The 13,430-nt window shown below is 40.6% G+C and overlaps 1 protein-coding gene and 1 long non-coding RNA gene across 2 annotated transcripts in view; one reads left to right on the top strand and one right to left on the bottom strand.

The window, feature by feature from the left end:
• The window catches only part of septin5a (septin 5a), a 28,864-nt gene extending 15,463 nt beyond the window's left edge, over positions 1 to 13,401 (bottom strand). Inside the window, exons 1-2 of the mRNA XM_063490498.1 lie at positions 13,255 to 13,401; positions 13,095 to 13,108 (exon numbers count right to left, since the gene is read on the bottom strand). Of these exons, the coding sequence (XP_063346568.1) occupies positions 13,095 to 13,108; positions 13,255 to 13,300 (60 nt within the window). The 5' untranslated portion in view covers positions 13,301 to 13,401. The remainder of the gene's footprint in view (positions 1 to 13,094; positions 13,109 to 13,254) is intronic.
• LOC134639394 (uncharacterized) lies at positions 7,693 to 10,025 on the top strand. The gene is made up of 4 exons (XR_010095348.1): positions 7,693 to 7,863; positions 8,725 to 8,773; positions 8,942 to 9,004; positions 9,386 to 10,025. It is a non-coding gene; the product is annotated as an uncharacterized LOC134639394 (long non-coding RNA).
• Positions 13,402 to 13,430: the final 29 nt, after the last annotated feature.

Here is a 13,430-nt window from a genome sequence, read left to right as displayed (position 1 = left end):
TGAGTCCAGAATCAGTGTCAGATGCCTTGGTGGTTACATTTAACTTTTATACACTTGTGGGATAACAAGCATACACTATTGTCTTCTTGGAATATTAGTTTATGCATGCTGTGATATTGATGAATAAAGTTTTCATATCTAATCTAATCTAATCTAATCGTTCTTTTTAAGATTAGACTTGATTTGTTTCAACCACACAGTCAAGTGCAGATGATAAAACATGATTCTGAGGGTCTCGGGGGGGGGGGGGGGGGGGGGGGGGGGGGTTCTCCTCATTAGTTGTAGCCCTGGGAGCTGCAAAAGGCTGCTTTTTGGGGAACTGATTAACTGATGTCACTAAAGTGGAGTTTCAAGGTGAACACGGAGAGGAAGTGTCAAGGTGCTCAGACACATTGGAAAAGCACAAAGAGTCACTAAGATCCTCAAGCAAACTCAGCATGATCATGATCACATGATGTGATGCAAAACCACAAAGATGAATGAGGTGTGACCTTTTTAAATTTGTTCCAAGATAAAAAAAAATTCTTTCACGTACAGAAAAAAATGGAATTACACCACCACAAAAACAACCTCATGCTTTAAATGGAATTAAATCATTTCAATGTTTTCTCTAGTGAATAACTCCATTAACTGCATGTGGTTCATGACAGTATAATTAAGATACTTTTGATGTTTCGAGAAAGGTTACAAAATATTCTTACTGCCAAAGTCCTGATCCCCATTACCAAAGAAGTTAATCCCAAACATAACCAGGTCGACCGAATACTTTAAAAGATTTCTCTCAAAGACTCAAAGATATCTGGGTCAGCTTGCACTCACTGAGCTGTCCAAAAAATGAGCAGAGGCTGAGCTGTAGCTAAAACCCAGAGAGGAAAACTGACTGCACACACAAACACACACACATGCACACAGGCTAATGGATCACTGGCAGTACAGGCGTGTTTGTGGCATGAGAAAAATGAAATTATGTGCATGAGAACTCACTGCAGGGCATAAACTCCTCAAACACCTGAACAACAACAGCGCAGGTAATAACTGTTACAGAGGGAAAATGACTTCCCGGAGCAGAAACACACCCAGGCTGCCTGATCTGTTTTTCAGGATCTAGATTATTCTCAGTTATCAAACATAATGGTGTACACACTCACCGGCCACTTTTTAGATACAGCTAGTATCAGTTTACTTCAGAACTGCTTTATCTCTTCATGCCAGGAGCTGGAAACATTGCTCAGAGATATGACTTGATCGCATCGCGCATCCATAATCTGCATCTCCTGATCTCAGTTCTCTAGTGGGCTGAGATCTGATTAACATGGCGGTCATTTGAGTTCAGTGAAATCGTTGTCACGTTTAAGAAGGCAGTTTGAGACTATTTGAGCTTTGTGCTGCCAACAGCCATCAGAAGATGGGCGCACTGTCGTCATGAAGGAAGATGACATGGTCAGCAACAATACTCAGGTAGGCTGTGGTGATAAATCTAAAAATAATGATCAGTTATTACTTAGGAGCCCAAAGTGTGCCAAGACAATATATCCAGCTCCATTACAACATGGTCACCAGCCTGCACTTGGTTTTAACGACAATTTCTGACCGCACCATTCGAAATTCACAGCAAAAATCAAGAACAGGCAATATCCCAATCTTCTGTTGTCCAGTTTTGGTGAGCCTGCATGAATCACAGGCCTGCGAGATGCTCTTCTGTATGCCTTGGTGGTGGCAAGTGGTTATTTGAGTTACTATTTCCTCCTTATTGACCTCAACAAGGCGTTTTCACCAAGCGAACTGCTGCTTATGCCATCTTTTATATACAGTCTATGGCCATGAGCTACAGCTAGCTTAGTTTAACATGAGACAAACTGTAGAAAACATTTAAATTGGCACTGTCTAAAATTAACCTCAGCAGCTCTAAACTGATGCATGTGCACTGTTACGTAACGTGTTTAAGCTGTGTTACGTGCTTGATTATTTATTGGCTGGGAACAGTTATTTTCTGAGCTGTTTGTAATTTGTCTGAGGCAATACAAAGTTTGGCACCTAACACAAGTAAAACCAGTATAATCGTTTCTATACTTGGCATGCGAAATATTTTAGTGAGCGTTAGCGGTCTGGGTTGGTTTCGGTGGCAGTTAAGTTCTGTCAAGGTCAAGGTTACCTTATTTATACCTGTAGGTAAGTTTGCTTTACAGAAAAATGATAGCACTTGCCATCCCTTCATAACACACACACACACACACACACACACACACACACACACACACACACACACACACACACACACACACACACACACACACACATTTAAACCTGACAGACACATATTTGGTAATTAGAGAACATGAATCAAATAAAATAGTTCTTATTGAGTTCAGTGACAGCAGCAGGGACAAACCTGTTTTTAAAACGCTTTGTCCTGCATCTTGGAACTAGAAACCTTCATCCTGAGGGAAGGAGCTGAAATTCGCCCCGTAGAGGATAGGAATCATTATTAAGAATTGATAAAGCCATCCGTTGTACCTGTTTAGAGGACAGCAAGGCTCTGTGACAGAGGTCTGACTGAACCATGCCACTAAACAAAAAGATAAAACAGACTTAATAAAAGAGATAAGACTCGTCACACCACTAAACCGATCATCAATGACTGGATCGTGGCTAGTTTCACCCTCTTTCAGTAAGCTGACAATAACAGAGACATCTGTATATTTAACAATGGCCCTGTTTTCATATCTGCTCAGACACATGTTTGTATAGAGTATGAGTAATCAGGGCGATAAGACACACTGGGTCAGACAGAGCCCCATTTATTCTCACTCTTTGTGACCTACCAGTTAAAAAATCTAAAATCCAGTTCACCAGGTTTTTCCTGATTTCAAACTGTTCTAAAAGTCTTTTGATTAAAATATGGGGCTGTATTGTATTAAAAGCAGAAGAGAAATCGCTGAACAGAAGTCTTGCAAAAGTCCCTTTACTCTCTAAATGTTTAAAAATCAGATTAAGTAGAGTCAAAAGCATGTCCTCCACTCCTCTATTGGGCCTATATGCAAATTACATTGGATCCAGCTCATGTTCAATTTCTTCCATAATCATTTTCTGAGGATTTTTCCAAAGACTTTCATCACGACTGAGATGAGGGCAAAAGGTCTGAAGTCGTTTAGAACTTTTGGACAACTAGATTTAGGGACAGGAACCAGGACAGCTTCTTTTCAAAGAGAGGGCACAGGCTGTATTTGCAAGGATTCATTAAAAATAACCTGAAATATAGGACTGAGTTCTTTAGCACAACATTTAATTAGGCGACCACTAATGTTATCAGGACCCTGGCTTTTGTTCACATTAACTGTATGAAAGGCCTTTTGGTCATCGCTGAGTTCAATGATAAAGTGCTGGGTGTCTTTCAGTTTCTGTTTCAGTTCCAAAATATCCTTGCTAAAATCAGAAGAACTAAAGCATGCAGCATATTCAAGGAGTTTGCAAAATCTCTGTTTGAATTAAAACCGTCTAAAATAGTCTGGCTGCTGCTCTGGGGATTTTGAAGCCCTGCTATGGTTTTCACACATGTCCAGGCAGACCCAAATATTTTTGCAGCAAATTTGCTTTCAAGAAAGTTTTTGTAACTCTGTTTTGCTTTCAGGATCTCGGTTTTCAGGTCTTTGGTAGCTGACAGAAAATCAATCATCAAAGTCTGAAAGGCAGACTTTCAGTCAGCCACCAGAAACCTGAAAGTCTGCTTGTCACCTGCAGACATTCAGGTCGAGAGATCTGTGGGTCACAGATCTCCTGCTGGCTGGTGAATGAGGGGAAAAATATGGTAGGAAAACAACACAATGAAAACCTCTCTGGTGCTTTCTGTTTAATGACTAATTTTCTAGAATTCATCCTGGATCCATTTTTATGACAAATGACTGATAAAATCTGGAAAGTTTGGGGCACAAAGTTTGTTTCTTTTACCTCTGAAGCTGGTGTGTAAGAAAAAGTTTGAGAATCGCTGCACTAGCCTTTGACCAAGTGACTATTTCCCTACATGCCAAATGGTTTCTTTTAGGGGAAAATGTTGTGCCCATATGATTAATAGAAGCTCAAGGCTTCATGCATCAGCTGCTCCCTCCTTTTCTTATCTGTTGAAGAGCTGCAGGAGGCTTAAATTTCCACGTTTAAGTCGACCCCCCTCTCTGAGCTGCCTGCTCCTGCTCTGCAGCTGGTCCTCAGTGGGAGCAGCGAGGGTCCCATCTGTGGCAGCGAGAGGGTGTATGTTTGGAGACAGAGAGAGCAGGTGAGAGAATGAAGTGAGATTGTACCTGAAGTGAAGTGACACACATGCAGACACATCTGACCTTAACATCTGTTCACTGCTCACATCTCCTGCCTGGGGGGGGGGATCCCTTAGACTTTACTATGAAGAAAGTTCAACATATGCACTCTTTCTCTGTCTTAGCCGCCTCAACAAAACCTAAACACCAATCAGAGATAATAGCGGTGGTTAGCAACTTTCTCCATTAACCCAGGCTTTCTGCTTCAGTCTTTGAGTGCTCTCACATAAAAGATGTCAACTGGGTACTGCTTACTCAAACCAGAGGCATTATCAGATGGACGGGTGGTAAAGGTCTGTGATTCAGATATATATATATATATATATATACACACACACACACACACACATACATATATGTGTGTGTGTGTGTGTGTGTGTGTGTGTGTGTGTGTGTGTGTGTGTGTGTGTGTGTATATATACACAGTCAGGTCCATAAATATTGGGACATCGACACAATTCTAACATTTTTGGCTCTATACACCACCACAATGGATTCCAAATGAAACGAACAAGACATGCTTTAACTGCAGAGTGTCAGCTTTTATTTGAGGGTATTTACATCGAAATCAGGTGAACGGTGTAGGAATTACAACAGTTTGCAAATGTGCCTCCCACTTCTTGAGGGACCAAAAGTAATGGGACAGAATAAGAACCATAAATCAAACATTCATTTTTTAATACTTGGTTGCAAATCCTTTACAGTCAATCACAGCCTGAAGTCTGGAACACATAGACATCACCAGACGCCGGGTTTCATCCCTGGTGATGCTCTGCCAGGCCTCTACTGCAACAGTCTTCAGTTCCTGCTTGTTCTTGGGGCATTTTCCCTTCAGTTTTGTCTTCAGCAAGTGAAATACATGCTCAAACGGATTCAGGTCAGGTGATTGACTTGGCCATTGCAAAACAGTCCCCTTCTTTCCCTTCAAAAACTCTTTGGTTGCTTTTGCAGTATGCTTTGGGTTGTTGTCCACCTGCACTGTGAAGCGCCGTCCAATGAGTTTTGAAGCATTTGTCTGAATATGAGCAGATAATATTGCCCGAAACACTTCAGAATTCATTGTGCTGCTTTTGTCAGCAGTCACATCATCAACAAATACAAGAGAACAAGTTCCACTGGCAGCCATACATGCCCACGCCATGACACTTCCACCACAATGCTTCACTGATGAGGTGGTATGCTTAGGATCATGAGCAGTTCCTTTCCTTCTCCATACTCTTCTCTTCCCATCACTCTGGTACAAGTTGATGTTGGTCTCATCTGTCCATAGGATGTTGTTCCAGAACTGCGACGGCTTTTTCAGATGTCGTTTGGCAAACTCTAATCTGGCCTGCCTGTTTTTGGGGCTCACCAAAGGTTTACATCTTGTGGTGAACCCTCTGTATTCACACTGGTGGAGTCTTCTCTTGATTGTTGACTCTGACGCACATACACCTGCCTCCTAGAGAGTGTTCTTGATCTGGCCAACTGTTGTGAAGGGTGTTTTCTTCACCAGGGAAAGGATTCTTTGGTCATCCACCACAGTTGTGTCCCGTGGTCTTCCTAGTCTTTTAGTGTTGCTGAGCTCACCAGTGCGTTGCTTCTTTTTGGGAATGTTCCAAACAGTTGTTTTGGCCACGCCTAATGTTTTTGCAATCTCTCTGATGGGTTTGTTTTGTTTTTTCAGCCTAATGATGGCTTGCTTCACTGGTAGTGACAGCTCTTTGGATCTCATCCTGGCGGTTGACAGCAACAGGTTCAAAAAGCAAACAGCACACTTGAAATGAACTCTGGACCTTTTATTTGTTCATTGTAATTGGGGTAATGATGGAATAACACACACCTGGCCATGGAACAGCTGAGAAGCCAATTGTCCCATTACTTTTGGTCCCTTAAGAAGTGGGAGGCACATATACAAACTGTCATAATTCCTATACTGTTCACCTGATTTGGATGTAAATACCCTCAAATAAAAGCTGGCAGTCTGCAGTTAAAGCACATCTTGTTCGTTTCATTTGGAATCCATTGTGGTTGTGTATAGAGCCAAAAATGTTAGAATTGTGTCGATGTCCCAATATTTATGGACCTGACTGTATATATATATATATATATATATATATATGTATATGTATATATATATATATATATATATATATATATATATATATATATATATATATATATATATTAGTCATTGTGTGTATATATATACACACACACACACACACACACACACACACACATATATATATATATATATATATATATATATATATATATATATATATATATATATATATATATATATATATATATATATATATATATATGCAACAGATAAGGCAGTAGAGCAAGGCTTAAGGATATTCTGTGAATTGTAGGGGCAGCATGGTGGTTAACACTGTTGCCTAACAGCAAGAAAGTCTTGAGTCAGGCTGGAGTCTTTCTGTGTGGAGTTTGCATGTCCTCCCCATGTTTGCGTGGGTTCTCTCCGGGTACTCCGGCTTCCTCCCACATTCCAAAGACATGCAGTTAGTGAGGATAGGTTAATTGGTGACCCTAAATTGCCCATATGCGTGAATGTGAATGCAAATGGTTGTCTGTCTCTATGTGCTAGCCCTGCAGCAGACTGGCGGCCTGTCCAGGGTGTACCCTGCCTCTCACCCTAAAACAGCTGGGATAGGCTCCAGCCCCCCGCAACCCTGACAAGGATAAGCGGAACAGAATGGATGGATGTTTATTGCACTACTTGGTGCTGCCATTACAGTGAAATAAAATGTATTGATTGAACATTCCTGGTGATAAACAGCCGACAAACGGACTGATTGATTTTCTAATCTGTGCTCTAGCAGCTGCAATTCCAGCTGTGCAGCAGATTACACCTTAACAGGCTACAACACATAAAATCTCTGTGTGCAAACTCATCCTGCACAATCAGGAGTTGAGTAATCAAACTTGGCAAACAGGAACATTTTTGGCCCTTGAAGATTCTTATTTACGTCAGGTATCATGACTTCATCATGCTGCCCTGAGCAACCAGATACAAATGGGCTAAAATTACTTTTTTGTAGCATATATGCACTTACAACATGTTATAAAAGCATGAAACGAGTTTAATTTTACGATAAAAACATGCATTTTATATCCATAAAACTTTCGTTATGTATGATAGATCATCATCATTATCATCGTGTTGCCTAGCAACCACCCAACACCAAATCACAGACCATACACACTGTAAAATGTAATATTGTGTTTAATTAAAAATATTAAATAGGCTGAACTCAATTTTTATCAATTTGTTATTAGAACTCAATTTAAATAACTTACCAGAACTTTTTATGCAAAAACGCTGATAAACTCGATTAATTTGAGTTGTCCTAACTTAGAAAAACTAAGTACGCTGGAAGTTTTGCTTCTCTGGGCGGAAGGATGAAAGATGTGTTTTGAAAATGCCACGTGACTACCGTCCTCCTCCCTCGCGGATCAGTCCGCATGTTCACGGTGCCAGCATTTGTTATGGAATATGTTGAGCAAACCTGGAGAAGCGTCAGCTCAAGAGACTATTGTTGTCATTACTGTGGGTCTTTACCTGATACACTGACTTGTTGAGTAAATGTTTACTCTTATTCAAACTGATTTTGTGGCTTCTCTTAGTTTAGCACCAGGTTTAAAATCTTGCTAGCTAGTTAGTGTTAGCCTAGCATTGCTGCTGCCGCTGGGCTCATGTTACTTAAAAATTAACACCACAGCCTTAAAAACCTTACATAAAACTATGTCGGTGAAATTTTCTGTTGATCGTTTGAAATAAAAAAGTGAGATAAGAGCCCAGACAAATTTCTTTGGGAGGTGCAGCCGTTAGGGGTGGGATAGGTGTGGGGGGTGGATAACAGAGCTCTCCGAAAACGTGGAAGTACTTCTGCAAATATGTGATATTTTGATAAATTAAGTAGATATTTGAGCATTACACAGCTACATTCTCGCCTGAAAATATCTTAAAAGGTTATTTTGTGATCCAGAAAGGGTAGTCTGGGGAAAAGGAGGATCGCATTTGTCGGCCACGGTTGTCGGAGCCTGTGCATACTTGTAAGCGCGGCAATGGCGGAGGAGCGCCGCTAAAAAACTTATTACTTTTTCTGGGTCACAAAATAAACTTTTAAGATATTTTCAGGCGAGAATGTAGCTGTGTAAAGTTCAAATATCTGCTCGATTTATCAAGACATCACATAATTGCAAAAATGCTCGGAGACGTCCATTTGTTGTTCATGCTTTGTGGCAGCTTTAGAACATCTGTGGCATCTATTAATGCCAAATCTAGCCTTTATTTAACAAAATAAGCAAACTCTATGTTACAGTGATTGCACAGCCATTAAGGATCAAATCAGTTTCTGAAATATGTTCTGTTTTTTTCTCCCTCTGCTTGCTTCTTACTGTCTTTGAGGCTCGGGACCAGCACTCCTGTTGTTGGACAGAAAGACATCAACTCAGTGGTAAGTGTTTTGGTTTTCCAATATATTAGCAACTGTCAGTGACATTTATATTAATCAGGCTGAACTTTAATCATACTTTAGATCAGCCTGTTTTACTTATTGTTTTGTTTGTGCTTTGGTTTGGGGAAGTTGTTTCTTTACTGATCTTTTCCTGTCTTCTGTTATTAGACTTGAGATATGACTGCACTATGCTGTTGCTGTGACTCCAGTTAATTCTACAAGACATGCTGTGTAAGTAAACAAACAACAACAGTTTGGTCTGCATTTCTTCAAACTTAGTTTAGAGGGTCTACACTGTATATAGTGAAGTCTGCAAGTTTTCGAACAGCAAAATTTGTTTTGTGCCCAAATCATTTTGCACATCATTAGAATGAAAGTTATTGCCCATGTTTGCATAGCCCTTTTTAAAATGATGCTTTCATGACATTACTGTATGTTGGGTGGTGGTCACGGCTATCCAGACTGACAATTGGGACATTGAATGTCACCTCTCCGGTGGGGAGGGAGCCTGAGATTGTCTAAATTGGAGTATGTTTTATACCAAATGCAGAAAAAAATGTTTTAAGAAAGCAATTAAGTTCATGTTCCAAAAATATGATTTTTTGCTTGCAGGACAACAGGAGAGAGGAGTCCTCCGTCACAGATGGTGTGGTCAGTGAAGATGGTCGCCTGCAGGTTCAAGCTCATTGCATCTCCAACCCACATCCACTGCCACTGTACTTAAGGGAAGTTAAAGACTTTCTTCTGCACCTACATTTGGATCACCTCGATCCATGACAGTCATTCAGGCAGTAATGCCTGGACTGGAAACAAGCCATCCTTAAAATATTACAACATTCCAGCTCCTGTGTTGGAATGCAAAACAAATGTGTTGTTTAAATTAGAGACTGCACTTGTGACAGAACAACAAATATTTTATTTTGATTATATAAGTAATGTAAGTACAAAACAAGCTTGTGGTAGGCCTAAACTTATTTTCAGAATAATTACATCTGAGACTTTGTTTCATTGTAAGATTATAACAGTGATGGCAATATAATTGTTTGTTGTTCAGCAGAATAGTGTCCAGTATGTTGGCTGTTGTACTTTGTTGTGTTTGAAAATAAAAGTTGGGCTCATTTTAACATCATTACAAAAATTGTTGTTAATTATTTTTAATCATATTCAGGTTACCACAAATTGTTTTTTCATTTAGTTGAACTTGAAATGTTTGTCAGTAGGTAAACAATTAGTATTGTCAGAAAGTCAGAAATATCAAGTTATTCTTAATACTGCAGACTTGCAATGTATAAGTTGTCCTAACAGTCATCTTAAGTAAGCTTTACTTAGTTTTTTTGAGGCAACGAGTTTCCATAATTTTTTTGAGTTCTGGGAACTAACACGGCTGTACAGTGTACTCAAAATGAGTAAGTTGCCCTAACTTGGTCATCTTAAGTAAACTTGATCCAATTTTTTTTGAGTTCTGGGAACAAATGAGCTTGTACAGAGTACTCAAAATAAATAAGTTGTCCTAACTTAGTCATTTTTAGCTAAGCTTTACTCAATTTTTTTGAGGCAACGAGTTTCCATAATTTTTTTGAGTTCTGGGAACTAATTAGATTTTACAGTGCAGAATACAGCAGCAGTGGCATGTACCACCCTCCTATTCTCCCCTGCTGCTCCTGAGCCACAGTTACTAAGGGGCTCATCATGACAGCATGTCTTCACTGATTAACAGCAAACTTCCAGGAACAGAAACAAAACAGGACAAGCAATCATCAAAACATCAAAATCAGTCTAATGAACAGAACAATGAACAGCTACTAGTGTGGGTCATGGTGAGACCGATTTACTAACTGATGTTATTGTAGAAACACTTTAGATATCCAAAAGCACATTTTTGAGCTCAAATCAGTGATACATCATCTGTGTGTCACTCCATCAGGGTGACATCATGCAGCCGAGTGCTGGTCAAACTGGGATTTTTTTTCTTTTAATCTTTGATGAAAAAATGCTCAGTGAATATCCATCCACCTACCCACTCACCCACACACACACACGCACACACACAGACTAATCACCACACAGGATTGTGAGTAGGTCAGATGGCGTCGTCCACTCCTTCATATTGGAGCAGTCATGAAAACTGATTTTTTTGTCTCCTGGCAACACACTATCACAGCCGAGGAAGTGAGCGTTCAGGGTGACGTTAATGAGGGGAACGTGGAAAGAGAAACACGAGAGTCGGATGGGAGTTTTCTAAAAATATTGATTTTAAGATTGATTATCAGTTACGGCTGTTTCTGCAGTTATGATCTCAGCATTAAGTCAGTCATACTGAGAAGGATTACTGTGTTTTCCAGCTCTCCCTCCTCTTCCTCCTCCTTCGCAGCATGAATGGTCCAGAATAGGAGATATTTTTCTCATCAGGGTCAAAGTCAGCACAGAGTGTGGGAGTGGAGAGTGAAGTGACAGCCAAAAGCAGAACTCACAAGGTGTAAAAACAGTGTAGTAATGAATATTTTTATCAAGAGGCTTTTTTTTTTTAAACTGTTTATGCACATAACGTAAACAATCCTCATCCAGGTTTTCCTCATAGTCTGTGTTGGATGTTCAGTACCGATACCATGTGACCACAATGAATTTAACGACTGAACTGGATCCAATTGGGAATTTTTGGGAGAAAGCCACTCCAACCTGTTCAGCATTTTTCTACAGCACTGAGGAGGGTGGAGTATACAGGGGGTGGGGGTGGGGGTAAAAATGAAGATAGAAACCATCTCTGGTTTTGGTTTCAGGTGGTGGAACGTAAACGTTTACACAAATTCTATACTTCAGACAATATGCAGGTGTACTTTAAGAAGTATTTTTTTGCCATCCTTGGGAGAATGGCATGCTCTGTTTTGTTTGAATACCCTCCAATTTGCTGTGATCATGCAGACAAGTCATCATAATTATTACTCCACAAGCATACCAATTGCACTGGAAAGTAGTTTAATGTGAATAAATACACGTTCATGGTCTCATCTAGAGAGTGAAGTCTTTGACATATGGGTTACTTAAACTGATTTTACGTTTGTTACAGGAATTGGCACTGAAATGCGGCGAGACAGCATCAAAACGCTCTACAAAAGCAGAGAGATGACAGAAAAACACAACCCTCTGAGAGTTATTGCTGTGCATACCTGTACCCTTAAATATAAGACCTCACTGATTCTTCCAAATCCGGGTCAAAGTACATGTAAAAACAAAAATAAAACTAATAGTCTTACTTGAGTATAAATTTTCATTTGTTTCAGGGGGAACTCAGTAATAAGATAAACCCAATCTGCTTTAATGTCACATAACCAGTAACAAGAGCCTATTAGGGGACTCTGAGCACAGTCCGCACATACAGACATAACTGGACTTAGGTAACAATTTTTTAAGGACATCTTTTTTCCTCTGACTGTTGTACCCACAGAAACACATTTTAACAGTTTAAATTGTAATCATTTTATACTTCAAGTCGTTTTTCCAGTTACAAATTCAAACATATAAGAGTTCCCCTGATGAAACTATACATGACACTCATGCCCGAAAGACCAAATAATAATAATAAAAAAAAATAAATATTCCACAAATGTTCATTTCTTGCAATGGGATACTTGAATTTTGTATAAGAAACAAATTAGTCTTTTTGATGCATGTGGTTCCTGCTTTACTCACACACACATGTGTAACCACGCAGTTAATCCTGTACTGTCACCTTACACTATCTTCAAAGAGGAAGAAGAGGAGGAGGGTCATCAGAGAGCCGGCCTCCCCTGCAGGCTCATGTGGCAGCTGTTTTTAGCTGAACAATGGTCAGTAAAGGTTTGCTAAAGGCAGCCAGCAGCGGCGACTGTATCCAAGAGTCCTGCTGACGCAACGCTGACAATTAGGTCAGCCCATCGCCCGATTCAGTGACCGAAAAACCAGAATAAATGTGGAGGCAGCAGAGAGTCGTGGAGGAGAGGATGAGGAGGAAGGATGCTGCCTTTTGGGTACCATCACGTTGGCTGCTCGCCTCTTGTGGCGCCGGCCTGCTCCACATATGCGTCTAAAAATTACTCTACCCCCCCTCTCCGCCTGTCAGTGTGGTGATCAGCTCAGCCTGTGATGGCACGGCTACCCTCAGAGCATCGTGCGATTATTAATCTGACGCGCACATGAGAAAAAAAAGCGAAAACATGGGATCTGAGAAGCAAATACTAGTGATGCTGCTGGAGCCGAGCTCTCCCTGTGCCAGAGCTCTTGCATCGTAAAACATCCTCAACTACAACAAATATCACAAATAAATACAATAAATGATGATTCCTACCTCCGTGCTGTCCTCTGTTAGCCATCATAGGATTGGATGAGAGGGGGTTGCAGGTGCAGGGATGCAGAGCGACGCCCAGAGAGACGGAAACATGGAGACATCACTGCACTGATCACATTTAAACCCAATCCGACGAATAAAAGCGAGAAAGCACGCTCACCTGTCTTTACCGGGATCCGGCTTTTGTACCTAATATTAGACGTCATGTTCACCGTTCTCCTCCCGAATTTCACCGAATCGACGGCTCACAGACAGCGGACCCTCGCCTCCAAACCCCCGGACAGACAGGAGGAGGGCGGGCCGAGCTGACACGACACATGAAAACCACTCCTTCCT

The sequence above is a fragment of the Pelmatolapia mariae genome, linkage group LG12 (genome assembly GCF_036321145.2).
Source record: "Pelmatolapia mariae isolate MD_Pm_ZW linkage group LG12, Pm_UMD_F_2, whole genome shotgun sequence".
Classification (NCBI taxonomy): Eukaryota; Metazoa; Chordata; class Actinopteri; order Cichliformes; family Cichlidae; genus Pelmatolapia; species Pelmatolapia mariae.
This window is presented reverse-complemented; position numbering and strand designations above follow the sequence as displayed.